At 38.4% G+C, this 27,640-nt stretch overlaps 4 protein-coding genes across 6 annotated transcripts; 2 read left to right on the top strand and 2 right to left on the bottom strand.

The window, feature by feature from the left end:
- The first annotated feature begins 1,417 nt into the window (after nucleotides 1-1,417).
- LOC124541930 (zinc finger protein 431-like) lies at nucleotides 1,418-11,887 on the top strand. 2 transcript variants are annotated; one of them, XM_047119867.1, is made up of 7 exons: nucleotides 1,418-1,724; nucleotides 2,100-2,226; nucleotides 2,898-2,942; nucleotides 3,072-3,116; nucleotides 3,621-3,752; nucleotides 4,326-5,607; nucleotides 11,755-11,887. In XM_047119867.1, exons 1-6 carry the CDS (start codon nucleotides 1,584-1,586, stop codon nucleotides 5,564-5,566), a joined length of 1,731 nt encoding a protein of 576 aa, XP_046975823.1. In that variant the 5' UTR covers nucleotides 1,418-1,583; the 3' UTR covers nucleotides 5,567-5,607; nucleotides 11,755-11,887. The 2 variants fall into 2 exon arrangements, with proteins under 2 accessions (XP_046975823.1, XP_046975822.1); XM_047119866.1 differs by lacking the exon at nucleotides 11,755-11,887 and having other exon boundaries at nucleotides 4,326-5,808.
- LOC124541837 (zinc finger protein OZF-like) lies at nucleotides 6,897-10,020 on the bottom strand (the record flags this gene model as incomplete). Its single annotated transcript, XM_047119746.1, has 2 exons — nucleotides 6,897-9,069; nucleotides 9,909-10,020. Coding segments are annotated over 2 exons (1,329 nt in total), but the record flags the coding sequence as incomplete, so codon positions are not given.
- Nucleotides 11,134-12,684, bottom strand: LOC124541933. The gene is made up of 3 exons (XM_047119871.1): nucleotides 12,367-12,684; nucleotides 11,711-11,852; nucleotides 11,134-11,202 (listed from the first exon to the last, which is right to left on the bottom strand). Exons 1-3 carry the CDS (start codon nucleotides 12,505-12,507, stop codon nucleotides 11,141-11,143), a joined length of 345 nt encoding a protein of 114 aa, XP_046975827.1. The 5' UTR covers nucleotides 12,508-12,684; the 3' UTR covers nucleotides 11,134-11,140.
- A 334-nt stretch (nucleotides 12,685-13,018) lies between these two features.
- LOC124541928 (codanin-1) lies at nucleotides 13,019-25,692 on the top strand. Of its 2 annotated transcripts, XM_047119865.1 has the most exons (15): nucleotides 13,019-13,205; nucleotides 13,278-13,366; nucleotides 14,174-15,637; nucleotides 16,236-16,371; nucleotides 16,442-16,539; nucleotides 16,850-16,956; nucleotides 17,522-17,739; nucleotides 17,869-18,369; nucleotides 19,030-19,206; nucleotides 20,396-20,612; nucleotides 20,778-20,911; nucleotides 21,860-22,016; nucleotides 22,289-22,489; nucleotides 24,999-25,255; nucleotides 25,397-25,692. In XM_047119865.1, the coding sequence occupies exons 1-15, from the start codon at nucleotides 13,119-13,121 to the stop codon at nucleotides 25,532-25,534; spliced, it is 3,981 nt and encodes a 1,326-aa protein (XP_046975821.1). In that variant the 5' UTR covers nucleotides 13,019-13,118; the 3' UTR covers nucleotides 25,535-25,692. The 2 variants fall into 2 exon arrangements, with proteins under 2 accessions (XP_046975821.1, XP_046975820.1); XM_047119864.1 differs by lacking the exons at nucleotides 24,999-25,255; nucleotides 25,397-25,692 and having other exon boundaries at nucleotides 13,020-13,205; nucleotides 22,296-22,359.
- Nucleotides 25,693-27,640: the final 1,948 nt, after the last annotated feature.

Consider the following 27,640-nt stretch of genomic DNA (forward strand, 5'->3'; position numbering starts at 1 on the left):
TTGAATTATATTTAACACCTCAAATTCAGCGCTATCTGTGAACACACGGTCTCTAGTTAAAATCCACGTGATATAACTCGGGCACCATCTCAATTCTTTTTTTTGGCAATTATTTTATTTATCTATCATTAAAATACCGTTATCGTAACCGAAAGTTAATTTAAAGCGGCTTTAAGTAGTAAAGTGGAACACTTATATTATAAAAAACGTATACTAATCAAGAACTGTTTTGTTGTGAATAATGTTAAGGGCCAGATTAAATTAGACAGTGTAGACAACTGCCTTGGTTCAATACGCAATTTGACTGGTTTTTAAAATCCATTTTCCATTATTTATTAAAGGTTAAGGAACCCAGTAAAGTAGATTTTTTTTTATTTCTAGAACATATTTGCCGAAAAATATCATATTAAAAATTATATATTTAAATAGAGCGCGAAAACGCTACTTGGACAATATGACGCTGCAATGGGGACGGTGACATCACTTGCCTGTATTTTAATCTGTGGTACATATAATAGGCAAACAACACTTTATTTTTCGCATTGTCAAATAGCCTAGACACATCTAACTAGTACAAAAAAATAGCAAAAAGGGTATTTAATTCAATTGCTAATCAAATTATTACAGGTAAATATTTATGAATGGCATTGTAATATCTTAAATCTAATGTAAATATATTTTAATAAATTAGAAAAGAGTAAAAAGGTCTCAGAGTACATTACCTACTGGCCCCGAGATGGTTTATCCATATGCTGATAATTTAGCGGAGCTAACATCATCCCCCAATGTCTTTGATTGATTGTTATTTTCCTGAATATGCTATCTAATGTATTTACTTATCATTCAATTCGTTCAAGCACCACAAGCTAGTGAATAATATCGGTATTTAATCAGTTTCAAATACTATCAATAAATTACTTGTCACGTGTAATGTAGCATTATCTTTGACCGTATGACTAAATAATAATCCCCCTTTAATAAAGTTTAACGCCAAAATGGTTCTCAGAATGGCCACAAACTTTTCAGTTAATTTATTGGTCGATTATGCAAGTTATCTCGAAACGATTTAAAATATTAAAACGGTTATATAATTTTAATCAATAAACTTTTAATATTAGTCTAAATTTATACTTTTAATGAATTATGAACCAAAATTTAGAAAACGAAATAAATACTTGCGAAATCTGTGTTTGAGGAAATATTTTCATTTTCAGTACTATTATTATTTTTTCTAGGGTGAACTAAAAATTAATGTAAAAGTTGATACCTTCATAAATATTTGTTAATATTATAAAATCTTAATATCCAGTATTCAAGGCGATTTAATAACTGACATTTGACACAATATTGACGTTGACGTAAATAATAAAAAAATAAATCATCGCTCGCTTTCCTGCAAAAAAAAATTAGGCAAAGCAATCATAATATTCGCTCAGAATACTGCGTAAGTGCATAGTGCTTAACGCTAACAGCCAAAGATTAAGCAATTATTATCATTATATATATGGCGTACTTTCAGCAATGAACTGCGAATGAACTGCAGTAAACTGTTGTCGTTATTGTAAATTAACATTACTATTAAAATGACTGAAATTTTGAATTTAAACGCATTATGTAGATGTTGTCATGCTGGCGGCAGCTTCAAAGAGTTAAATTCACCTTGCGAGATAAAGGGTTCTCTTGAACTATGTACGGATTTGTTACAAGACACTTTTGGGATAATTGTAAGTCAGAAGTTTTTGTAAAATAAATATATAGAGGTACGATATTTTTTATTGATGTAGTGGCAAATACACATATTCATTTTCATATTGTTATTTCGACACAAATATATAAAAAGATAGTGAAAATTATTATAAAATATTTACAACACTAAGAATCAGGTATAAAAAACACAAATACATTACCAAAATAAAGGTTATATAAAAGGTTACAAATTGTACTCAATCAAATTAACAATTAATACTTAACATATTATACGATACAGAAAATATCAAATTAATATCAATTAAAATACCAACAAAATGCAGTACAGCTACAATTATAAATTCTGTAGGATTTATTTTTAATTGTATTTAAAATAAAATCTTATTTTCTAGTTACAGTCATCATCAATTGATGTCAGTAACACCATATGTGAGGATTGCATAAGTCAATTACAAAATGCAACAACATTCAAGAGACAGGTGGTTGAATGCGAGCAAAAGTTTCAGGAGTACTGTAAAAGTGAGTGTTTTGAATCAATACAATACTTAATAGTGTGACTATTATAGTATTTATATAATTAAATCTTAATATTATTGATATATGTTACTTTAATGAATGAATAAATTATTAATAGTCATTCCATTTGAGAAAAAATCACATCTTTTCTCATTAATTTGCATACTATTTAGGCTTAACTGTCAGTCTTTTGAATTAACTTTGGATAGTTGTGTTGATGCTGTAATAATTGCTCTAAATTAATATAACTATCAGCAAGGCAATTGATAGAAAAACTCTTTTTTTAAATGTCCCAATAGACTTAAAATTCTAGACAGATTGGCACTTAGTCAAGCTAATGTTAAATCATCATTAATGCCTATGTACAACTTACTCGTAGAAAGTACCTATGAACAGTGGTTCTTAAAGAAGTAGTAAGTAGTAAGTTGGTACCCATTATGAGAAATTGTAGTAATTTTTCTTATCACCAATGACTCACCAACTCTGAGAACTAAGCTGTTATGTCACTCGTAGCTGTTACACTAGCCCACTCACCCTTCAACAACACAGCTATACCAAGTATTGCTAAACAACTATGGCTTTTGAATATATGATTGGGTGGTTCCTACATAAATATATAGTGTAAGATTACTGTTGAATCTTTTTTTTTTAATTAATATTGTTTTTTGTTACAGATGAGTTATTACAATATACAAGTATTAAATTAGAAAAAGAAAATGGTAAGTTATTTAAATTACAGTAGAACATATCTGCTTAACTTGGTCCAAATTTATTCGACTTTTTTCTTCGCCAGAGAATTTATAATTTTTTACACTTTACAAATTTAATACCCATACGACTTATTTCAGATTTCGATGTTGTAGCGAAGACTGAAATAGATTTGAAAGATGAAGGTCAGTATTTGAGAAAATGCCAAAATTATACGAAACTAGTTTTAGCCCGCGGCCTCGCCTGCTTTTTAGAAAAGTAATCGTAGGTGTTAGATATAAAAGTATCAATTTCGATTTAGTGGTTTAAAGGCGTAACAGACAGGCAAATACTTTCACATTTATAATATTATATTAAATTAAAAGTTGATTTATATTGAGATGCCTATCTATCTACAATCAAAACTACGATCTATCTATCTATCAAAATAAAATATTACTAAGTACTTACTGATTGGTGGTAGAATATATGATGAGATGGTACCTACCTAAGTCAGTTTTCCGTTCACATTTACTTTACGTGAAGTAATACGTAAAATAAAGTAACATTACCTAAATGTGCCAAGTCTGGAAAAATACGTGATATTAAAATAGGAACCCTTCGGAGGTGCCTCACTGATGGTCCAAAACATGACTGTCATCCGTGAGGCACCTCCTCAATCATGATAATCAGTTATTTTTCTTTATCAGATAGTGACCATGATTATGAACCAATAGAAGAAACTTGTACAATTGATGTTAAATCTGAACATCAAGACAGCTCCAAGGTAGTAGTAGTAGAAGTAGAGAATAACCCCCCTGTACAACATGAAAAACAAAAGCGTGAGTTATTTTATGGAGTTATCTTATTTAAAGTTGAACGAAAGTAGTATGTCTCTTATATTTGCACTTCAGATAGTATTTCTTAGTAAGTAAAATGAATAGAACAGAGCTATGCCTTCCCAAGGCACTTTCCCTTCCATAAGTATCAAGGACGCGTGCATCTTAACCGATGATCGCGGGTTCAAACAGGCAAGCACCACTGAATATTCATGTGCTTAATTTCTGTTTTTAATTCATCTCGTGCTCGGCGATGAAGGAAAACATCCTGAGGAAGCCACGAATTTCTGCCACATGTGTTACACAGACATTGGAACAGCGTGGTGGAATCATTTCCATACCATCTCCTCAAAGAGAGAGGAGGCCTTAGGTCAGCAGTGGAAATTTATAGGCTGTTGTTGTTGTAAATATCAGGGCACCAGATATCGAGCTTTTCCGTAAACAACTAGTTCCATATTTGCAAGCAATCAACTAAAAAAGCAACGCAATAGACACTTAGTCCGTGGAAAAATGAAATAAATAGTTAGCTCCATAAAGCAATGAAAAATTTATAATTCAGTTCAAAATACTTTTCAGGTAAACCTAAGGTAAAAAGTAAGAAGGTAAATTTAGGTAGAGCCCTAACCCAAGACAACGCAGACAAATATATATGTAAAATATGTGATATAAATTGTAAAAACGTCAAATCATTGAGGAAACATGTATCAGACATTCACAACACTATTTACAAGTGCAGTATCTGTGATATTAAATTTAAAAAACGTGAAGCATATGATAACCATGTTTACAAGCACTCCATATGCGTAAACCCTACGATACCTCTGTCAAATATGACAAAGTTTGATTGCCAAATGTGCAGCAAAAGTTACCGCACGATAAACGATTTACGTTTGCACAGAAACGCACACACTCGAGAGAGTACATACACATGTGACATTTGTAAATCGGAGTATCTGCGCAAGGTCACGCTGAAGAAGCACATCCTCTGTCACATGGGGCTAAATAAGAAACACATGTGCCATACGTGCGGGCACTCATTCAACGATATAACGAATCTGAACAAGCACATAACGACCGTACATGACAAGCTGAAGCTCTATAAATGCACGCTCTGTCCGAAGGAATTTTCCTCGAATAAAACGTTGAAGGTCCATACGCGTCTTCACACGGGCGAGAGGCCCTACGTATGCAACACGTGCGATAAGGCATTCATTTCACACTCAAATCTCTCGAAGCACAAAACTAAACACGAAAATAAGGAGAAATTCGGCGGTATATACATTTGCAAGTTTTGCAAGAGCGCCTTCGATCATCGCGGACTTTATACGAGTCATCTGAGATCACACATCGCAGTGAGGAAGTATAATTGTACGCTATGCGATGCAAATTTCGTGGACGGATACTCCTTGAAACGTCACGTGGAAAGCCACAGCAATGTCAAGAGTCACTCTTGCGATAAATGCGATCGGAAATACACGACAAAAGGGAAACTAAACCTTCACAAAAGGAAACACCATACGAGATTGAAAACGAATAAGAAAGTGAAAATCGAGAAAGTTGCATGCGAAGTCTGCAAGAAATTGTTTACGAATATAGACGAACATATGAAAGCGCATTACAACAAACGCCATAGTTGCGAATTCTGCGACAAATCGTACGCCGAGAGGAACACTCTGACGCGCCACGTGAAACAGTGTCACGACGGATTTCGCCATGAATGCGACGTGTGCGCAAAGAGGTTTGTCAACTCGACCGGCTTGAAGAAACATAAGATAAAACTCCATGGTGAAGTCGTAAAGAAAAAAGAGGAGGAATGATGAAAATTTTCTGAATAGGTTTCCAATATGGTAACCGCCATGTATGTATATTCATAGTAACATTGATCGCGTTAATAAAATCTGTGATAATCATCGTATGTGCAATAGAAGTAAGGATAAATTAATAACGCCAAGTTTCAGACAAAGTCCGCAAAGTCAATAAATCCTCCTTGGGGTAAAGTATCCGTTTCTTTAATAAAATTCCGCAGAATTTTTTAACTTTGCCGTTTCATAAATTGAAATCATTTGTAAAAAATACTTCGGTAAAGAAAGCATATTATTCAGTACAAGATTATACAGACGATAAAAAAGCGTGGAATTAATACTTGTTGACTTCCAGGCAGGATATATTACATACATATTCACTAACATGACTTTATCTTTAAATGTTGAAAAAGAGTAACTACTGAGATTCTTGCCGATTCTTCTCTGTAGAACCTACTTTCCGAAACGGTGGTAGGTTCACTTAATTGTTAAATGACGATTCAAAAGTGCCTGTAAAATCCTACTTGAATAAAGTATATTTTGATTTTGTCAGTAAGACTACTGGTATTATAAGGCCAGTTGTGAATCTACGATATCATTGGCGATGTCTAGCATATGCTGGTAAAGAAGTTTGTCTTCTAGAAGCGCAATACAATAATGAAGATTGAATATTCATAGAGAATTTGAAGAATTGCTTCAAATTTTGTATGAATATTTTTTATATATAAATATAAAAAACTAAAACTTGCTTCCTTTCGTGGACCAATCAAGATTTGTTCAGGTCAATAAATCTCCATCTTCGGCATACCAACACGAATGATGCACGACAGTAAATTTTTGAAAATATCGGGCAATTTTGAATAAAATATGGGTACTTGAAAAAATTTGTTTAATTTATGTCTGTGTCCATTAATTCTTTGTAAATCCAGTTATCTACGATTATGCCTCCTAATCTCATAAACAGCTACAACTCAGATAGATATGGAAATAATAATTACTAATCTGAAAATCTTACTAGACCTAGTTGGGGCTGTACTTTGTCCAAAATTGTAAGTAGCAATCCATATAATCATCGAATAAAACCAGCTCGTAATAAAACCAAAATGCTTCTTTTTGATTTGGTTTTTTTCAATAGATAGATCGATTCAAGGAGAAGGGTTATATGTTTAATATAAGCCCAATATAGTAGACACTGTTTATTTTACAGGTTTTTAAAGGGATGTCGTAAATAGACAATAGTTTCACTCTTGGCTGAGCCCTACAAGATAGATCAGAAAATAAAAGATAAACATTGCACCCGGGCGAAGTCGGGGGCGGGTGGCTAGTTTTAAATAAAAGACTGACGCAAAATATATTAATCTTTATTTACATATATCTTTGTACATAACTGTTGCGTATAAAAAATCACATAATTTATTTTAAAAAATTAAGTACATTAAAATATTTGAGCGATTGTTGTTGAAAATGAAGTGTTTATAAAAAAATAATATTAATTCTTCGATACTTAATCTAGTTATTAAGTGACCCCATGCTCGAAGGTCAAGCATCCAGGCTAAAGTCACAGCGTGGTTCTAGATCAGAAACCTAAACTCAGTAGCGGTACATCTACAGGCTCTTTCTTATCCTTATACTTAGATAATAAACTATAAATAACATTTTAGGAACATTTTATATTATATTAATTTTGCAGATTATATTATTACTAACTGTCGTCCGCTGGTTCGCTCGCGTTTTAGGGGTTGCTAATCATATGACAGGCAAAAAGTTTAAATGTCCTTTCTTGGAGTTTAAATTTCCTTCACACCAAATTTCATCAAATTTGGGTCAATGTTTTGGTCGTGAAAGAGCGACAGATAGAGTTACGTTAACATTTATAATATTAGTATAGATTTATATGTATTCCAAACGTATTCATGACATGAGGATAAGGAAACTGCTGCCGAATGATGTGACAATTAATTATGACCATTGGGTCAAGAAATGACCCGGTGTTTTAACTTTTAAGCTATTATATAATTATATAGTATTCATGATTTCTGAATTATAATAATGTGCAATGATTCCTGAAATAAATGTTTTTCAAAAAAATTATATATTAATAATATCTTTTTTTTACTCAACCAATTTGTATCAGGCAAAGGTATGTCATCATGCAGCCTTATTTATTAATTTTTAATTTAGGAACTTATAATTTTTTTTCGGTGCCATAATTTATTTTAATCTTCAAAGATAAGGTTATTTCATTTATAAACTTACTCTAGTGTTGCCAGTAGATAGAAATAATTTCAATATGTTTACATTTCAATCAATTTTGCCAATATGAACACATTTATGCCTTTTCAGACCGCTGCTCTGTGTGAAGTGGCTGTTACACACCTCGCAGCTGAACGGGCGTTCGCCGGTGTGAACGCGCATATGCAACTTCAGATTGCCGTTTATAGAGAACTGTTTGTTGCACACATTACAGTTGTACGGCTTTTCGTCCGAGTGCACACGCATGTGCTTGGAGAGATTCCCGATCTGCTTGTTGCAGACCTTGCACGTGTAGGGCTTGACGCCGGTGTGCGTGCGCTGGTGACGCTTCAGCTGGCCCGTCTCGCGGAACGAGCGCTTGCACACATCGCAGTGGAAGGGCTTCTCGCCCGTGTGCACGCGCATGTGGATCTTCAAGTAGCCGTTGTCCGAGAACGCCTTCTTGCACACCTTGCACGCGAACGGACGCTCGCCGGTGTGCGTGCGCTCGTGCAACTTGAAGCTCGCCATCTGTGCGAACTGGCGGTCGCAGAACGAGCACACGTACGGCTTGAGGCCCGTGTGGACTCGCATGTGGACTTTGAGTGTCGTGTACGCCGTGAAGTCTTTTTTACACACGTCGCACGCGAACGGCCTCTCGCCCGTGTGCTGGCGCTGGTGGATCGACAGGTAACTCTTACTGGAGAACTGTTTATTGCACACTTTACACCGATGAGGCTTGATTCCCGTGTGAATTATGAATATGTGACGCTTCAGATGCGTCCGCTGGGGGAATCGCCTTCCGCACACGTCACACACGTACGGCCTCTCCCCCGTGTGGGTCAATATGTGCGACTTCAGGGTCTGATTGTGTCCGAACGACTTGTTGCAAATGGTACACGTGAAGTTCTTCTCGCCCGTGTGTATCTTCATGTGTTCCTTCAGGCCCTTCTTCCTCTGGAACTCCTTCGCGCACTGGCTGCACTTGAACTTCTCGTCGCCGAAATGCACGGAGAGATGGTTCTTCAGGAGACGCGCCTTTTCGAAGACCTTCGCGCAGACGGTGCAGGGAAACGCACCGTCCTGTGAGTGAGTCGTGCTGATGTGTTTGATTAGTTCCTTGTTGAGGCTATATGTGGTGTTGCAGATACGGCACAGATAGCTCTTCTCGCCGCTGTGCACGCGTCTGTGCACTTCCAGCGAACCGTTGTACGAAAACTTCTTGTCGCATATGTCACAGCTGAACTTTTTTGATTTCGTTCTCTGAGGCGTTTTGGTATCTTCGACTGCAAAAAAAATTGTTTAATAACTAAAAACACTTATTTAGCACGCACTAAAAATTAAATTTTAATTCACGTGACTATGTTTTCGTATTCCTGGCAGCAAACCCTTTCTATTAAGACCCATACATGGTGGATTTCAAACAGTCAGTCCGCCATCTTGGGGAGGCCGCCATATTGGTATTGTAATGACGTTTCTTAGCTAGTCACGTATTGTCATCAGAACTCAGAGCGTGTGCAAAATTTCATCCTAATCGAAGATCGGGAATTAGGTTAAGAATCCAAGATTTTCTTATATACATAGTTGATTACAAGTGAATAAAAACGTGTTAATTTGATTAAAAACAAATTGGTGAATATGAAACCAATGCAAAGTTACCATAACACCGCAGCTATCGTTAAATATTCGTCTTGTGTAACCTCAGCATTACAAGGCACAAAGTCTAAGTAATCATATAATTGTTTTTGACGTGACAACGTCTTATAAATTGGTTTGCCGGGTGACACTTCAAGAAACTGCGTTACGCTCCGCTCACGTTATGCGCTCACAATGAGAGCGAGTGAGAGGCACGCGTCCCTTCCACTCGGGCATGGTTAGCCCGCCTAAGAGCGAGAGAGACAGACATAATTCAGTGCGAGATTATTTGTATAAATTAATATTTTAAATATAATTCTTTGTATAAATAAATGTTTTAAATTGTTACTATTATTTCATCCTTCTTCCTACTATATGAATGAATATTCACATTAAAATTATTTTACCACTCAAAGTCGTTGTCACGTAAAACTTTCGCCCGTATACCGACTTTACAGGCAACGGGTAATTTTTTATATTGTATAGTTACCATCAGGTAGCTGCGTCCAAGTTGTATCTTCAGAGTAACTCCTAAGGGTGGACAAGGGCTGATCATCAACATCCCCTCTATCGCTAAATGTATCTGCAACATTATAATTAAATGTATATATTATGTATCATAGTGTACACAGATGTATTTTTTTTTTTTTGTAAACTTTATTCAAATAGGCTTTTACAAGCACTATTGAATTGTCATTTAATAATTAAGTGAAGCTAGCACCAATGTTCACAGACCTATAACAATGTATTAATGAATATTAGATTTATATTTTCTATGAATTTATATTTATTCAATTCTTGGTTTAGTAGCTTTTAGCTGTGCCGACAGGGCACATATTATTTCGCCAATGTCACAAAGGATGGAGAAGACACGAAAGAGACTGATTGATACGAGTGAGGAAACAAACTCAATAAAATTTTGAGTACAAGGTACATTAAAATAGTTGTTAGTACTACAAACTATGTAAACTAAAATATAACACTCAATTGAAATATATATTATCTGTGTAATTATGCATCTGTCATCTCGGGTGACAGACATCGCAAAAGCGCGGGAAAATAGTATATGAAAATGGGCGCACAGTGAAGACTGTCTACACACAGCAAGTTGATATTTAAATATAATATTTTTTAATCTAATTGGTAAATCGACCTCACATGTGAATATTACATGTATATATTATTATTATTATTATTTATTTATAGGTAATTCAACTAGTCTTAGTCACATTTATTTAAAACCATATGTGTATGTGTGGATTTATTTGTTAAATAAGAGCTTATAAATAATAGGTACATATATTTACCATCATCAAACTTTTGCTCTGAACTGTCTTCATTTTGATTGAATTGGGTTTCCTGCTTTACTTCTGAAAGTAAACAATTTACAGTCTCATAAGAAAATTATTTCTGACATTCAAAAACTTAATTATTGTTTTCATTGAATATTCCTCAAACCCAAAAATTATTACGAAAGTGACTACGATTTACAACAAAAAATACTTTTAGATATTTAACAAAAAAAAAAGGAAGAATAATATAATAATTTACAGAAAGATTAAATTACAGTTATTGATCAATCAGTCCATCTATTTTAAAAAAAGAAAAATTACTTCCAAAGATTTTTATTTTATATAATATATGTCACCTCACCAAGTGCTTGATTTGTTTAAAATTAAAACTTCCAGCTTTTTTTATTAAATATAACAAAATATAATATGTTCAATTCTCACCAGTCACTTGCTCTGTAGCTTCGTTTTTAATTTCCTTATCACAGAATGAGCCTGAAATCAAATAATTTCAATATTCAATAGTAAAGTGATACTTTTCATTGTTACATTGTCTTATTGAGAGAACTGGATTATTTTTTTTAACAGGAAATAGTAATTACGATTCAATGGCAGATATTCCTGCTTAAAGATTCCTTACATGATCAATGTTACCAACCTAGGGAAATGAGATGTTATGTCCCTTGTTATATTGATTAAAACTTCAAAATAGAAAACAACGATCATAAATCTTGGTGTTTGGTAGACAATGTTTTAAATGAGTGGTATTTACTCAAATGGGCCTGCTCTACTACTAACTAAAGTATTAAGATGTTTTATGCCTTGTACCTATTATTTAACTGGTCCAATCATCATACAAACGGTAACATGCCCTTACACAGTATTGCTGGTTAAGAGTACCAAAGATTAGTGTGTTTTTCATACTTCTATTTTTATTTCACACAGAGATGCTCGCTTATAACTGTACTACTGTTAATACAGGTTTGTTTTGCGTATATCTTACCTTTGAAATGTGTGTTATAATATTGATAAAATGATTGTTCACAGGACAACACTTGTTGATGGAAGAGAAATGCATCTATTAATCGGGGAGAGCAGACATCACAAATTGAAAATGCTGCTGATACTTCTTGTGTCGGTTTGATCTGCAATATATAAGATACATATTAATTGTTGATATAAATATATCATTACGATTTTTATGTTCTATTAATTATTACAAAATTTAGTTCCGTTTTATTTTTATGAACATATTTAGATAATGTAATGCACCTATACAACTATGAATTAAAATATCATTTCAAAAAAACAGATTAATAAATAAGACCCACTACTCTATATAAGAATAAATTAATGATAAACAATCGGAATTTATTATTTGTGGATATTTAGCTGGCATATTTATTCATTTTACTTTATTGACATACTCTATAATTAAAATGGTGAAAGAGTAACTACTGAGTTACTAGCCAGTTCACCTAAGTAGAATATATTTTATAAACCGGTGGTAGCTTTGCATTTCATTCAACCGTGTAATAGGGCGATTGAAAAATAGTTTTATGAGTATATGAGTAAAGAATATTTAGATATTGAATTATGGGATAAGCATTATTCTAGAATAAGTTCAGAAATATGTCAATAACGTGAAATTATACGTACATCTATGTTAAAAGCTTGTTGTAACATATTTAAATAGAGCTCTTCACGTCCCTCGTAAAGATAAGAGTCGCTTAAACTTTTGAATGTACCCTGAGTGTGACAACAACGACAGATACCACTTGTGATATGAAATTCAGTCATCTTTTCATAATTCTCAGTATTATTTAAGCATACAACACATATAATAAAGCTGATTTATTTCTGTTTCATGTTAGAAACATACACAAACTTTGATTCATAGAGCCAAATTGACATTTGGTTTTTGGCACTGACAGTTTTTTTGGTATTATCCTTACACCAAGAAAAAATTAAATGGTTAAATAAAGTTAAGCTACTACATGAACGCTTAACGCTTCTTGAAGCGCAATTATTAATGATACAATTAACAACTAATAACGAAATCATTTTTAATGGTTGAGTGAAATTTGTCTTGCAGTACTTTCTTATATTTCTAGCGTACGTTCTTCTTTAACTAAAATAAAGGAGTTTTTATTGTAAATTACGATTATTCTGCTTATTTAAGATTTTTCATTCATTATTTTATTAATAAAATGAAACTTTATTTTACTTCTGCTGTATTCCCTAATTTACAGATGAACATGACTAATTAATTTGACATTGACATCTGCCAGCACAAAAATAAAAACACAGTCGTGTCACTACTGTCAATGTCACTGTCATGGCGGTCAAAGAAAAATTAGCGCGCAACTCCTTTCATCGATCGCGAATTTTTCTATTTTTATGTTGTTAAAATGCCTGAAACAATAATTCAAAGTGCTATTTCGGGAAAGTTAGACTGGGATTTATTATCTAAATGGTTAAATAATGAGTCAATTGAGGTAAATAACCTAATAAATATTTAAAATTTTACACTTGCTGACAGTGTTTATATTTTGTGTTTAATATTTCAGACCGCACCAGAAGACTGTATATTATTTTGTTCCAATAGGAATGAGTTTGTCGGCTTTTTTCTGTCGTACCTCAGGAATCAGACTGAAAAGTGAGTTAATTTATTTAAATAAAACTTAATAAAACCAGAATTACAATAAATACTATTTCCCTCTCACTTTATTCATATTATCTGAGAAGCTACATTGTATCAGAGTATATCTGACTATGTTTGACATAGGTCAGTAATGTTATTGAATAATTTATAAGGGCTATATAAATAGTATCTATTTATTTATTCTACAGTTGACATTAGTAACATCAGCTGCAATTTTAGTGATTATTAATAATATTATTGGAAGAGATTGTATTATTAATTGTAAGTGCCTGTGAATGAATGAATAATTTTATAATATACATTCGAAACATCACGCATACTTCTTCACAGCAAATACTAAACTTAATGACAAATATGCATTGGTCAACTTATCTTTTATGTTAACTAATTAATCAGAAATTAATTAATTGCCACCATTCCACGCAGTCAAGATTTATACAGTAACTAGTTTTAGTTCATATTTGTATATATATATTTAAGCATTTAATGTTAATAAAAAAAAAAAAAAATTAATCAGACGAGATTCTTTATTCCTGTAAGCTAGAATAAATATTCCAATGGCAAGTATGTACCAAAAATTTATTATTACATATTTTCACCTGGAAATTAGTTGTTTTACGAGTAATTGTTAAAGCTTGTTATGATATTGAGATAGCTAGAGGTCATACTCTAAACCTTGGAATTTTGATATCTATTTGTAATAGCTTTATAATGTTAGTGATTTTATTTAGAATTTATCCTTATATTTAATTGTTAATCACAATTTGAGGTGTCATTAATTTTTTTAATATATTTTTGCAGTGTTTTACAGACAAACAGTAATGCCTTACCAATCCCACAACACCAAGGTACGCCAGAAAAGTCACTTGCTCAACGCAAACACCACCGATCAGTTAGCGAACCAACATGTGATAACGACAACTCCAATGATAGTCTCATAGTGAAATCTGAAAGAAAAACACAGGAGTCCCCAAACAGGGAAAGAAAGAAACCGGGTAGACGAGTCAAAACAAAGCTCTTCCCTGAGGATAAAAAGGAACATAATCTCTCTTTATCGTCTGATGAATCGAGGATCAGCACAGGAGTTGAGAGACTGATTCTATCAAGTACTCCATTGAAAAATACCTTCAAACCTGACTATACGAATTTACCTTCGAGCAGCCCTGTCACACCTCAATCCAGATCCTTTAAAGAATTCGAAAGATGTGACACTCCCCGTATCAGCAGGCATTCCAGGTCCCAGGAGAAGAGCGTCAGCTTAGCGGATTACTTAGTCAATGTCCAATCGAAAAGTTCTAAAAAGAGACGGTCGAAAAATACATCTAATGATGACAGTGAAACCAAAATGGACCTAGATTTGAGCAACTCGGAAATATTTCCCGAAATCGGCACGAGAAAGTCCAGTTCCTTGAAGTCTGACCGACGCAGAATCAAACCGACGAATATTGATAGAAGCAAAAAGAGCTACTCTTTGAATAGTTTCACTCCGGAGGCGTTCCAGCAACCATCGCCTCTTGCGCTCGAGGAAAACTTGGCCTTCAAACCGAAGTTACAACCTAAGGAACTGTCGAATGGCATTGAAGTCGAGCGAAATATTCTAAAGCAAGAAAGACAGAAACTGATGGAGAAATTTAACGTCTTAAACACATCACTATCCCCTAAAGTTACAACGCCACAGATAAAAGTGACCCAAAAGGAGTCAACTGATAGAAATTTAAGTTGTGTCGAGGCTGATCAGAGTAAAATCGCATTTATTGAAAAAATCGATATATTGATCGATATTTATAACGTTTTATTAAAGAATAATCTAATATTAAGTATAAATACGGAAATATATTTCCTGATAACGATCCTGTTGTCCAAACAATTGGAAGATGACTACAGGATTTCGGAATCTCAATTACAGATTAATTTATACGAATCGATTTTGAAACCCATTCACAATTGCACGTATTTCGCTGTGAAATCGTTATGGAATCAACGATCGGTCTTAGAAGTGATTTTAGACAAGAATTCGTTAAAAATCCTCGGCGAAAATAAGAAAGTTCGAAGTTTTTATCCGGATTTGGCGAAGTTTCTCCTAAATTCATACGGATTGAAGTGTGAAGCTGAGTCTAACAGCGATAGGTCCAAAACCAGTGAGAGTAGGGGCTCCAATGGCATGGTGTGCTTCAACCACGAGACAGACAATGCAGAAAACTTCCCATCGATACTAAGCTTCCAAAATTTTAAAAAGCAAAGGGACATGTTTTATGAAATATTGAGGTGAGTTTTAGTGTGATAATGTTATGAATGAGTTTGTCGCTTACAAATATTAACGTCATTCTTCTTAAACATCAGCATATAACACATAGAGAACATATTGAACTACACAAAAAAGCAAAAATATACGATATCACGAATAGAAAATATAGATAAAAAGAATGTCTATAATAAATAACAATAATAGAAAGTAACCTAATATTGATCCCTGTGAAACGTCCATTTTTGCCTATGTAATCAAAAAACTCAATTATATTTACGAAAATCTATTGAATTCTTTGAATTAGTATGCAACAAAAAGTCAACAAATTCTCATTAATAAATGAGATCGATAGCTCTACAGTTACCATTATTTTCCAAAAAAATGAATCATGTTGTAGCCAATCAAAGGCCTTCGAAAAATCAAAGAGTACGTCAACAGCATTTTGCGATGTCTAGTACGAAAACTACGTAACTTGACTTAATTTTCAATAGTAAAGCATAATCTTAATATCTTAACAATCATAAAGAGTTTAATATCATCCAATCTTCGCCGACTGTTCTTATTGCTGGTGTATACGAGAATGTTAAGAGATGTAGCACGTGCTAATCGCTGTCGCAGATGGTATTCGTCGGGCGGCGGCGGCGCGGCGCTGCGCACGCGCACGCGCGCGCTGCTGGCGCTTGCGGCGCGCGCGCACAACCACGCGCACCTGGCCGCGCTGCTCACGCGCATGCTGCTCGACGCGCCCGCGCCGGTGAGCGCACGCCCTCCTGCTCTCGCCGCGATCGTACCCAAACGAATGACTGCAACGGTTGCTGTTTCAGGAGTCCAAGCTGAGCAAACTCCAGCGCCGCTTGACGTGTCCGTCGGCGACCGAATCACATCGCCTGCCGCACTTCTCCGATAAGGAAGTGTTCTACAAGTGAGTCTCATTTATTCATCAATATATCGAGTTATGACGATAACGCTAAGTTAACGTTGTATATTCTTATGGGCTCGTCCGAATTTGCACCGGTAGTAGCAATTTATCTAAAATTTCAACAGATAGAACCAATTTTTGGGGCCTTTGGACATTCCCAATCAAGCATGCAAATGCACATGTCTGCCTGATTGATGCCTCAAAATGCACACACATTTTTAACTGTGCTGTGCATGATATAGAAATAACATAGTTAAGCTTTGACTTTATGAGTACATTTATGACAGTTGTGATATAATCATTTTTTTTCCAGAGAGTTTATAATGTATGCAGAGAACGAGAGCTTCAGGGTGCATTTGAAAGACGCGCTCGCTTCCGAAATACTTGCCCTCGATGCGACGGGGATCAGCAACGAGTCTTGTAAGTTTATTACACCATATACAGACTCTTTTATAACACTACTAAACTGAACCCTGCCTAATAGATAAAAAGAAATTGTATTTTATTGAAATAATATGTCTGTCTTTATAACCGAGTTGCTTGCTGATTCTTCTCAGTAGAATTTATTTTGCGAACTGATGATAACTTTAAAAATGGTTTACCTGATGAAAAGTGAACAATGGCGTTATGGCAATCTAAACCATTCCTTATTAAAAAAATCACTTGAAGTCAATCACAAGTGATTTTTTTTATTGCCTTCTGACCACCTGACCGCTTCCAAAGAGCACTGTAATTGATTATCCCTTAGATTGTCTATGTACTCACCTAGGGATAATGCAACGTTCCCAATACTGGATGACCAACATTGACAATCTAAGGGATAATCAATTACAGTGGTCTTTGGAAGCGGTCAGGTGGTCAGAAGGCTCATTTGTCAGTCTGCCTACCTATTTTAAATAGCCTATTGTCATGTGAAATCAGACTAATTCAACCACCACGTTATATAAAGTGGTAAATAACTAATAAATTGTAATTCCTTTTCCAGCAAATGGGTCTGACCTTACGAGAGAATATCTACTTTTGTCCAAGAAGTTATGTCTTCTGTCCAAATTCCTGGGATACCTGACATCGCTGCCCTACGTACAGACGTCAGTAGACATTCTATTGAAAAGTGGAGCTCTCCCCGGTAATAATTACAAGGAAGAAATATTTGCGGCGCCGAAGGAGAAAGTTCTAGAAAATGGTATCGCGTTACGGAATTATGTGAGTCTTTTTAAACCTTATATAAGTAGGGTTTCACTGGGAGCACTTTTGGGTCCGCTTTTATTTCAGCTTGATTTTATAACAAGAAAATTTAAAAATTGTTCAAAAATATATTGTATTCTGTTTCAGAGTCAACCTACCATAGATTTAAACGGAATTTTAAGGGCAGCCATAGACAATGGTAGAATGACGATAACAGTGCCTTGGATAGTGCATTACTTGTCTATGCTCGACTACACAACTTTACGGTTGAATTACTATCGAAACCTTCTACACCTACTCTTCTATATCTACGAGAATATATTAAAATACAACGAATTTATGAAGAAGAATACCGTTATTTATATGAAATCGATTCTCGGATGGTTATTCGACTTGCCGCATTTCCCTCAGGAGTTTTTTAATCACAAGCGCGATTTATCGTTCAGTGTGCCAAGGGAAGGATTCGATTGTTGCGACTTGGTCGATGAATCGATTCTGTTCGAGCTCTGCCCGTTCCTGAGGGACGTCAACGTGCTGCTCTCCACGTCAAGGGTTAATCACGAGAAGGAGAGCTTCAGGCACATCACGCCCGTCAGCCTGACCTTGAACACGGAAGACAGGATACGGAATAAGGAGAAGGAGCTGCAGGTAAGTCTCATCATATTCAACCATAAGTAATGATAGATTTTCATTTAGGCACAGTTGAATATTACTTTACTACAATAATAATATTTTTATCCCCTTGATAATTTCTTATGCTACTAAAATATCTATCTACATTTCGAAACACATGCCATGATATATATGCATCAGTCCTCTGAATCCAATAAGTTAAACATCACTGCCTGTTAGTTTAGGGGTCCCTCAAGGATCTATACTTGGTCTTTTCCTCTTGTTTATTTATATGAATGACTTTTCACTTATTTTAGTCAATAAACACGAGACGGTATTTTTTGTTGGTGATACTTCTCTCGTTTTTCAGAAAAATATACGTAGTAAAGTATACAATAAATGAAAATATTATATTGGTTTAGTGATTTAGTGTTATTAATATACTATACATATATACTAAACAGTAAAAAGAAAAAATGTTTTACATATACTATTTAAGTGGGTGGGTATATCGAAGGTAATTTTAAACGGGCAAGCATTAGACGTTCTAGAAACAACAGACCTCCTTGGTATAGGTTTACAAGTTTCAATGGGGCCTCATATAAATCGATTGCGAATAGATTCAGCTATGCAGGTCGGTGAGGAAATAAATAAAGGTGGTAAGTTATTAAGAGTTTGTTTGACTTTGTCACTCAGTCTCGGCTCGAGGAGGAGCTGCTGCGCAGCCAGCCGTCATCCAGCCGGCGCGTGCTGGAGCTCGTGTCGGAGCGCGTGTGCTCGGCCGCCGTGCGCGAGCTGGCCGCCGCGCTCGCGAACGCGCGCAGCCACGCGCGCGCCGCCGCCGCCGACATCGTCGCGCAGCACGCCGATCGGGTGAGTGGGGGGGGGGAGAGTGTGACGTGAGCGCGCCGCCGCCGCCGACATCGTCGCGCAGCACTCCGATCGGGTGAGTGGGGGGGGGGAGGAGAGAGTGTGACGTGAGCGCGCCGCCGCCGCCGACATCGTCGCGCAGCACTCCGATCGGGTGAGTGGGGGGGGGGGAGAGTGTGACGTGAGCGCGCCGCCGCCGCCGACATCGTCGCGCAGCACGCCGACCGGGTGAGTAGGGGGGGGGGGGTGTGACGTTAGCGTGCCTCCGCCGCCGACATCGTCGCGCAGCACGCCGACGGGGTGAGTGGGGGGGGGGGGGAGAGAGTGTGACGTGAGCGCGCCGCCGCCGTTGACATCAAGCAGCACGCCGACCAGGTGTCTGAGGGGGAGGCCGTGTGACGTGAGCGCGCCGCCGCCGCCGTTTACATCGTCGCGCAGCACGCCGACCGGGTGAGTGGGGGGGGGGAGAGAGAGTGTGACGTGAGCGTGCCGCCGCCGTTTACATCGTCAAGCAGCACGCCGACCAGGTGTGTGAGGGGGGGGGAGAGAGTGTGACGTGAGCGCGCCGCCGCCGCCGACATCGTCGCGCAGCACGCCGATCGGGTGAGTGGGGGGGGGGGGGGGTAGAGTGTGACGTGAGCGCGCCGCCGCCGTTGACATCGTCGCGCAGCACGCCGACCGGGTGAGAGGGGGGGGGAGAGAGAGTGTGACGTGAGCGCGCCGCCGCCGCCGACATCGTCGCGCAGCACGCCGATCGGGTGAGTGGGGGGGGGGGGGGTAGAGTGTGACGTGAGCGCGCCGCCGCCGTTGACATCGTCGCGCAGCACGCCGACCGGGTGAGAGGGGGGGGAGAGAGAGTGTGACGTGAGCGCGCCGCCGCCGTTGACATCGTCAAGCAGCACGCCGACCAGGTGTCTGAGGGGGAGGCCGTGTGACGTGAGCGCGCCGCCGCCGTCGACATCGTCAGCACGCTGACTGGGTGTGAGTAGGGGGGGGTTTTATGGCACGCTTGTGAGCGTGCGGAGCGAGGGGGGCGCTACTGTTTGAGTTGAGCGCATGGAGCGACGCGCATGTGTGTGTGTTGTATGTAGTAGCAATAGTGACGACCAGCGGAGTGACGCGAGGTGGCAGTGAGGGTATTTCTATGTATATAATATTCTCGTGTCGTGAACTCGGTATTTTTTTCCTTCAGGCCACCCTCATTCCGACCCTGCAAGCGATGTACGCGGAGCATCTGGACAAGCTGCGCTCGGAAGCGCTGGAGTCCTGCAAGGCCATCGCCCGCAGCCGGATCTCGTCCGCGCTCACAGCGCTTCTGCCCATGTCGCCGGCGCCTCTACACGCCGTGGCCACCAGGACCTGCTACAACAGGCTGAGCAAGTGGATTAACGACCACTGGACCACCACAGGTAATTGAATACATTTAAAATATTAAAAATTCTTAGCTCCAACTCTAGTTAACAAATTTATTTTAATATAAATTACTTCATGACAAAATGAGTGACCTCCTAAATGTTTCCCCTATTTCTTTCCTTTGGACATTGATAAGAATATGCCCCTGCCCCTCCCTTCAGCGGTGCTGTGCAAGGACATAGAGCAAGAAGCATGGTCGCTGCGCGTGTCGCCTGACTCCCCCCCTGCACAGGTGGCGCCCCCTATCAACCTGCGCGACCTGTGCAGCCCCGCCGCCGCGCTCATCGCACTTAAGGTATTTTTACATTCACATACATTTTATTCACATACGTTGTCAAAACCAACATTTAATAAACATATAGTAGACGCCTCTTAATAGCTTCTGGACTAGAACAGATGCAGTCTTTTGAGTATCTTTTCAATAGCGGTTAACATTTTTCCAAATTCAATCTTGTGAAGTACTGGTTTTTAGTTATGTATTATCACAACCTACGTCAAAATGGTAAGCGTTATATAGCAGAGGCTCTAAGGTAGAACCTTGAGGAACACCAGATTATATTCGTACTAATTTCATATAGATCCTTGTTTTACGATTTAAGATGTAACTCTTACATAATTATAGCTTACGTTAAAAATTAAAGCAAACAAACAACAATCATAACATAAGTAACATAGCTCGGTAATTTATTGATGATGTGATCTCAGTCGAAAGCCTTTCAAACATCGGATTGCTTACATATTGGTTGATGATGCAATATGTAATTAAAATTTATAGAGATGTCGTATAGAGTAGATCGATTCTGTGAAGTCGTTTTGACTGAGAAACAATTATATTAAACGAATTTCATAAATTAAAAAAAAATACTGAAACTTCACCCTCACTTATGGAGTGTCATATATACAACAACAACAGCCTGTAAATTCCCAATGCTGGGCTAAAGGCCTCCTCTCCCTTTGAGGAGAAGGTTATCAAACATATTCCACCACGCTGTTCCAATGCGGGTTGGTGGAATACACACGTGGCAGAATTTCTATGAAATTCGTCACATGCAGGTTTCCTCACGATGTTTTCCTTCACCGCAGAGCACGAGATGAATTATAAAGAGAAATTAAGCACATGAAACAGCGGTGCTTGCCTGGGTTTGAACCCGCAATCATCGGTTAAGATGCACGCGTTCTAACCACTGGGCCATCTCGACTCACATATATATGATGGTTCAATCGCTGGAGTGGGTCCCCGCAGGAGCAGATCTGCGTGCTGCTGGAGGGCGCGGAGGGCGCGGCGCCGGCGGGCGTGCTGCGCGCATGCGCGGCGGCGTGCGCGCCGCACAACGTGTTCACGCGCGCGCCCACGCAGCGCGCCATCCTGCAGCTGTCCATCGACTTCTGCATCGTCTACGGTGAGCCCCCGGGGCACTCCTACGCCAACGACGTGCCCCTATATGTGGCACTACCCTAGTTTATTTTAGTGGCAGTTTCCATTTCTTATCGTCAAACTCAGGAGCTGACTGCAGAAGCGAATCATTTTGGGGTTATTAAACATATACTTTCAATGTCCAATGATTTGTTAGAGTTTTGACAGCGTGTAGTTTTGAGTAGCCCATCTTTTCTAAAGAAACCAAACTTGTTCAGACGTGTTTGTAATATTGCTGATTGTGGAAAATGTTGCCAGTGAGCAGGAAGACGATGAAAATATTGGAGGTGTTGCCCGATCTCCATGAGCTGTGGAATACGTGTTGTCCGGACCGACCCCATCACGACGAGGGGCCCGAGTCCCCCGAGCGGCGTCCAGACCTCTCTCCCACGGAGGACTACGATGACAGGGCCCCCACCCCTCAGTCTGACGAAGACGGGAAAATCGGGGAAGTTATCGGTAAGTTTATTCGTTACGTATAGTACGACACAAATTAGATGTAGCATCGGAAAATGCAATGGAATGAAAATAAAACCGATTACTGTCGATTTACACAACCAATAGAAATAGCTCCCTATCGCGCCATTCGACGCTATTCGTCGCTATAGATTCACGCTTCAGAGAAAGCAAGTGCTTGTAAATCGACGCGTCAAATTGACGAATATATTAGGTCATATGATAATACAAGTTATTACGTTTGTGCAAAGATCATATTCTCATGAGAAATAAATATTGATAATAAGGGATGGCGTACTCAATTCGGATGTGACCGGTTTTACGAATTTTGCCGATGCGACATCTAAGTTGTGTCGTACTATACTTGTTTTAACCTTGTATGCTATGGAGCAGAGTCTAAAGATAAATAAAGATTCCTAGCAATACTAAGTGTCAGTAACATTTTGATCACCATTGTTTAAATTTAAATTTAATTGTAAACCAACTTAGTATCAGTGATAATGCATTGCTACATTGTCATGATTAGGTTTTATTCTGTCAACTGTAAAAATTAACGAGGTGTCATTAACGAACGATTTAATATCACAAATATCTTTAACATAAAAAGGAAGATCATTTATATACATCATAAATAAAGTAGGACCAAAAATGTATCCCTGTGAAACACCCATTCCTAATATAGATCCAAAAGACTATTCGGTTAATAGATATCTGTTGAACTTACGTGCTGTACACAATCAAATGCTTTAAATAAGTCACTAAACCCCGGCAATTTTGCGCTCGCCACTGTTCGGGGCAAGCGGAGCAGGAATCATAAGGCAACCCCTACCACCCTTGCTGTGGACTTCTGCTACATGAAGGGACTCAACTCCAACCTCAACGACTATTCTTTTGTACCCCGGTTACAAATTGGAACATTTATTTTGTACCACACGCTGGTGTGTGCCTCATATAACTATAACTCTGCGCCAAGGTCCTTCAAAAACGTGCTTGCTGAGGCGAAGACGGACCATATTGGCAGAATTGGTGAGAAACTGGTGCGCTTCCATTCAGGAACACTTGCGTCTGGTCTCTCGCTAAGGCTTTCCTAGGGAATTTCTGTCAGCCTTCTTTTCCATCACTGCACAGGAACGATGTGTCATTGGCCCTTACTGTGAAAGAGAAAGCTCATCTTTTAGGCTCTTTCTCGTGTCCAACTTGACTCACGATGACCGACGTAAGTCACCACCAATAATTCCGATACCACGGTGCCGGAGGTTATTCATAAGTCGAGTGGACCTACGGACATAGGCTCCCGAGTTGGCACCGATCTTACCACGTCTTTTCCTGCAATGCTACGCATTAGGCGTCGTCCGTTCGGGACGACTGCTTTGGTGCATCATATCTCAAAAAAGGGTAACTGCGCAGAACCCTCCAATTATAGGCCTAGCTATAACCTCCTTGTTCTCCAAGATAATGGAAACTGCCAACTCTTGCGGTATCTAAAGGAGAACCAGCTGATTAGCGACCGTTAGTAGACCGTCTTGGTCGGTCGGCCGGTGATCTCCTAGTTTTCCTTACTCATAAATGGGCAGAAGCAGTTGAGGGCAAGGGTAAGGCACCCAGTTTGAACAAAGCTAAGGCCTTCGATCACGTGTGGCACTCCCTTCCTATGTTCTTCCCGTGAAATTATGCAATTGGACTACCACCTTTTTGCCAAATTGGACAATCAAGGTCGTTGTCGACGTTGCATGCTATGACTTAAAATTCGTTAATGCTGATGTTTCACAAGGCTGCGTTCTATAACCCACTCTTTTTCTTCTGCATATCAATAATTTGTTGCAAGTTACGGACATTTACTGCTACGCAGACGACAGTACCGTAGACATCTCATACGCGGGCCGGGCTAATTTTTCCCGTGAAAACGTCGGAGGAAACCGGGAAAACTTGTGTCGGGAAATCTGAGGTCGGATAAATTAATTTCATTTCAACCCCAAAGAAACGCAAGTTAGCGAGTGAACTGTTAAAAAATATTATTTATCACATCTCCACGATTTGAGAGCATTCCGATGGCTGCCACGTACGTAATATCAACGTCAAGTATTCCAATGCTTGGCGTTTATATTTCAAGCCTCGTTCAGTCCCGTGGTCCATTGTGAGGCAAAGCCAAATTGGCTTCTAATAAGCTCGGTGTGCTCAGGTGAGTGCACAATCTCTCTGTGGAACCAGTTTTCGCCGGCACTTTTACGATTTGGGAATTTTCAAAGAGCGTAATCCTTCCTTAGGCTGGTAACTCACGCAAGCTCCCCGGTAAAGCCCCCGGTGTAGAAGATATCGATAGGCGGTGGTTCACATTCCTGAGCCCCTGATTGTTTCCTGATTGTTTGCCCCCTACAACATAAAACAGCCGAATTTCAAAATAATATCTATACCGATGTTCCAAACCTTCTCAAAAGGGAGAGGAGGTCTTTAGCCGAGCAGTGGGAATTTACAGGCTGTTGTTGTATCTATACCGAAGCGAACTAAATTACAGTGGTGCAACCGGCGGGGGCTCCGGTGGCGCCCCCCGCGTCGGTGACGGCGGAAGCGGCGCCCGAGACGGGTGCGGATGGCGCTCTGGCGCTGTTCGCTCGCGTGCTGTGCGCGCGCAACGTGCGCGTGCTGGGCGGGCGTGCGGGTGCGTGGGCGGCGCTAGCACACGTGCTATTGTTCCTCCTCACGGAGCGCTATCTGGCGCCCGGAGCGCTGGCCGAGACCTGCTTAGCGCTCTACTCGCAGGACTGGCCCCAGGTGAGTTGCGGGTGACCCGTCGCTGCCACTGCCCTGAGCCCTGTTGTAAGCGTTGTGCGTTCCCAGGACGTGCTGACAAATCTCGTGGGTCGCCCGTCACTGTTGTCGCCTGATCTCTCCTGTAGCTTTGTGACTTCGCAGGATGTGCTGACAAATCTGTCTACGTGCATGAAGACGGTGTCTGCGGGCTGGTCAAGCTCGTCGGGCGGCAAGTTCACCCTGTTCCTGGACTTCCTGGCCGACTACTGCAACGACATGGACTTCGAGATAGTCGAGTAATCGGAACGGAATCGATTCAGTGCCACTTAATATCGATTCGACTAGTCGGTTTTGTGTAAATATCTGTGGAATAAAAGTTTGGTTATTGAGCAGTTGGAATACGTTTCTTTAATGTTAATCAAATTTGTTCTATGTGTCTAATCAATGGCAGGACAGATCATCAAACCTTGGATTGGTATATTCCATTCGATTTGCTATTACCTATGTTTTGGTTATTATCTGTGGCATTGAAACAATTATAACTCTTGTTTGCAAATGAATGTGTAACGCGAAAACATGTGGAGGTTTGTGGGGAAATTCGCGCGGTAAAGTTTATACTGACTCACCTCCCATTCACCTAAAGTTAGTTCTTATAATTGAAATTTCCATAAAATCTTTTCGAATGGGATGCTTACGTTATGAAAGAGAAATAATGTTGTTAACTCAGTTGTTTTGTTTGAGAGTTCAAAGTCAAGGCATATGTAAGGCAAATACATATAACATTATATGTATTGTTCAAGCATTAAATGCCCCGTTACACAAGAATACCAATTAATGCGACAATTTAGTATTTCCAACTGAACATACTAAACCAATATACATAAAACTTATATCGGAAGATGCAGCGTGTTATGGAGAAGGGTTTCGTATGTTATAATATTATACAAGTACTACTTTGCAGTTTCCCTCAATTATCATTAAATTCTGACGTATTGGTATTTCTTCTTTTCCAATTGGTAAATGTGGTCGTTTGTAAAATATTGCTCATAAAACGCGTGGAAAGATTAACTTAGTGGCTTAACTATACCTTTGAAATAAATTTTGTAGGAATTTTAGAGGTTTTTAAATATTTGTAAATATATTTAAGGAAAAAATTGCAACACCAATATGGATGTCTTATAATTATGTGATAGATAATGATTTAAATTTAAAGACGATGGTACGTGGTCACCGTTTTAATGGAAACATACCACCAGTCCATATGGTACCTGTTTATGTCGATCTGAATATATTTATGTAAATTTAGTGAAGTAAGTGTTTTATTTAATTATAACATCTTCACTGAATTTTGATGGCGGACAATTTCAATGACAAGTATGCGCAAACGCAGGTGTATCTTCTATATCCTCGTTCCACTGACTAACCCAGCCCTGAACTGTCATTAGGAACTTCTCCCAGCCTCAAACCCAATTTATTTGTGATTCAGTAGTAATACAATCGATATCAGATGCTAGGTATGGCGATCTGAAATCGATTAATCGCAAAATCAATTCCTTATAGGATTAAACGATTTATCAAAACAATTTTAAATGATGGATTGTCATGAAGATGGAATCAATTTCATCAGATCTGATGAAATTTTCAAAATTCAAAAACTAGCAATGAAGTTCCTAAATTGGCTACGATATATGCATATCGATTCTAGTATGTTCGATTCGAATCGAATCGGAAATCGATTTTATTTCAAATAGTAATAAATGATTATCGATCAGAATTAACTATAAAAAGTGTAATTATATGTATAAATCAGAGCACCAGATCTATCAGAACTCACTTCCGAACACGATCGTGAAATGTCAGACGAGTATGCGAGACAATGTCGTGTGACGTGTCACTATAAGTCACTTATCAGAAGTGAGATTCGACGTGAGCTATCACAGGCTGGTATTAAATCATAATAAAATAATTCAGTTAAGTGATGTCGCACAGGAAAGGCTTTATCTCAACACAAGGTTAGGCAAGTAATAACGACCTCCGTAGTCGAGTAGTGTGTACACCGGTTTTCATGGGTACGCCATTCCGAGGTCCCGGGTTGGATTTTTAACCGAGTTGATGTAGAACAAGTTCGTTAGTTTTCTATGTTGTCTTGAGTCTGGGTGTTTGTGGTGCCGTCGTTACTTCTGATTTTCCATAACACAAATGCTTTAGCTACTTATCTTGGGATCAGAGTAATGTATGTGAAGTTGTCCAATATTTATTTATATATTTGATTTATTTACAAAAGATATCAAGAAACGATCTTTACACATATGTTCTATATATATGTATATACTGCCATTTTTTTGTAGTTAATTGGTAGATTATAATATATGTTCTTATTGGGTAGATATAAACATTTTAATCAAT

This window comes from Vanessa cardui, chromosome 29, assembly GCF_905220365.1.
Source record: "Vanessa cardui chromosome 29, ilVanCard2.1, whole genome shotgun sequence".
Lineage (NCBI taxonomy): Eukaryota > Metazoa > Arthropoda > Insecta > Lepidoptera > Nymphalidae > Vanessa > Vanessa cardui.

Coding starts and splice junctions, on each gene's coding strand:
- LOC124541930 (XM_047119867.1), top strand. CDS start 1,584: ATGACTGAAATTTTGAATTTAAACGCATTATGTAGATGTTGTCATGCT. Junction 1,725..2,099: donor AAGACACTTTTGGGATAATT/GTAAGTCAGAAG, acceptor CTTATTTTCTAG/TTACAGTCATCATCAATTGA. Junction 2,227..2,897: donor GTTTCAGGAGTACTGTAAAA/GTGAGTGTTTTG, acceptor TTTTTGTTACAG/ATGAGTTATTACAATATACA.
- LOC124541933 (XM_047119871.1), bottom strand. CDS start 12,507: ATGACTGAATTTCATATCACAAGTGGTATCTGTCGTTGTTGTCACACT. Junction 11,853..12,366: donor AACAAGCTTTTAACATAGAT/GTACGTATAATT, acceptor TATATATTGCAG/ATCAAACCGACACAAGAAGT. Junction 11,203..11,710: donor TTATAACACACATTTCAAAG/GTAAGATATACG, acceptor ATTTGATTTCAG/GCTCATTCTGTGATAAGGAA.
- LOC124541928 (XM_047119865.1), top strand. CDS start 13,119: ATGCCTGAAACAATAATTCAAAGTGCTATTTCGGGAAAGTTAGACTGG. Junction 22,017..22,288: donor CGACTTCTGCATCGTCTACG/GTGAGCCCCCGG, acceptor AAATGTTGCCAG/TGAGCAGGAAGACGATGAAA. Junction 25,256..25,396: donor ACTCGCAGGACTGGCCCCAG/GTGAGTTGCGGG, acceptor GTGACTTCGCAG/GATGTGCTGACAAATCTGTC.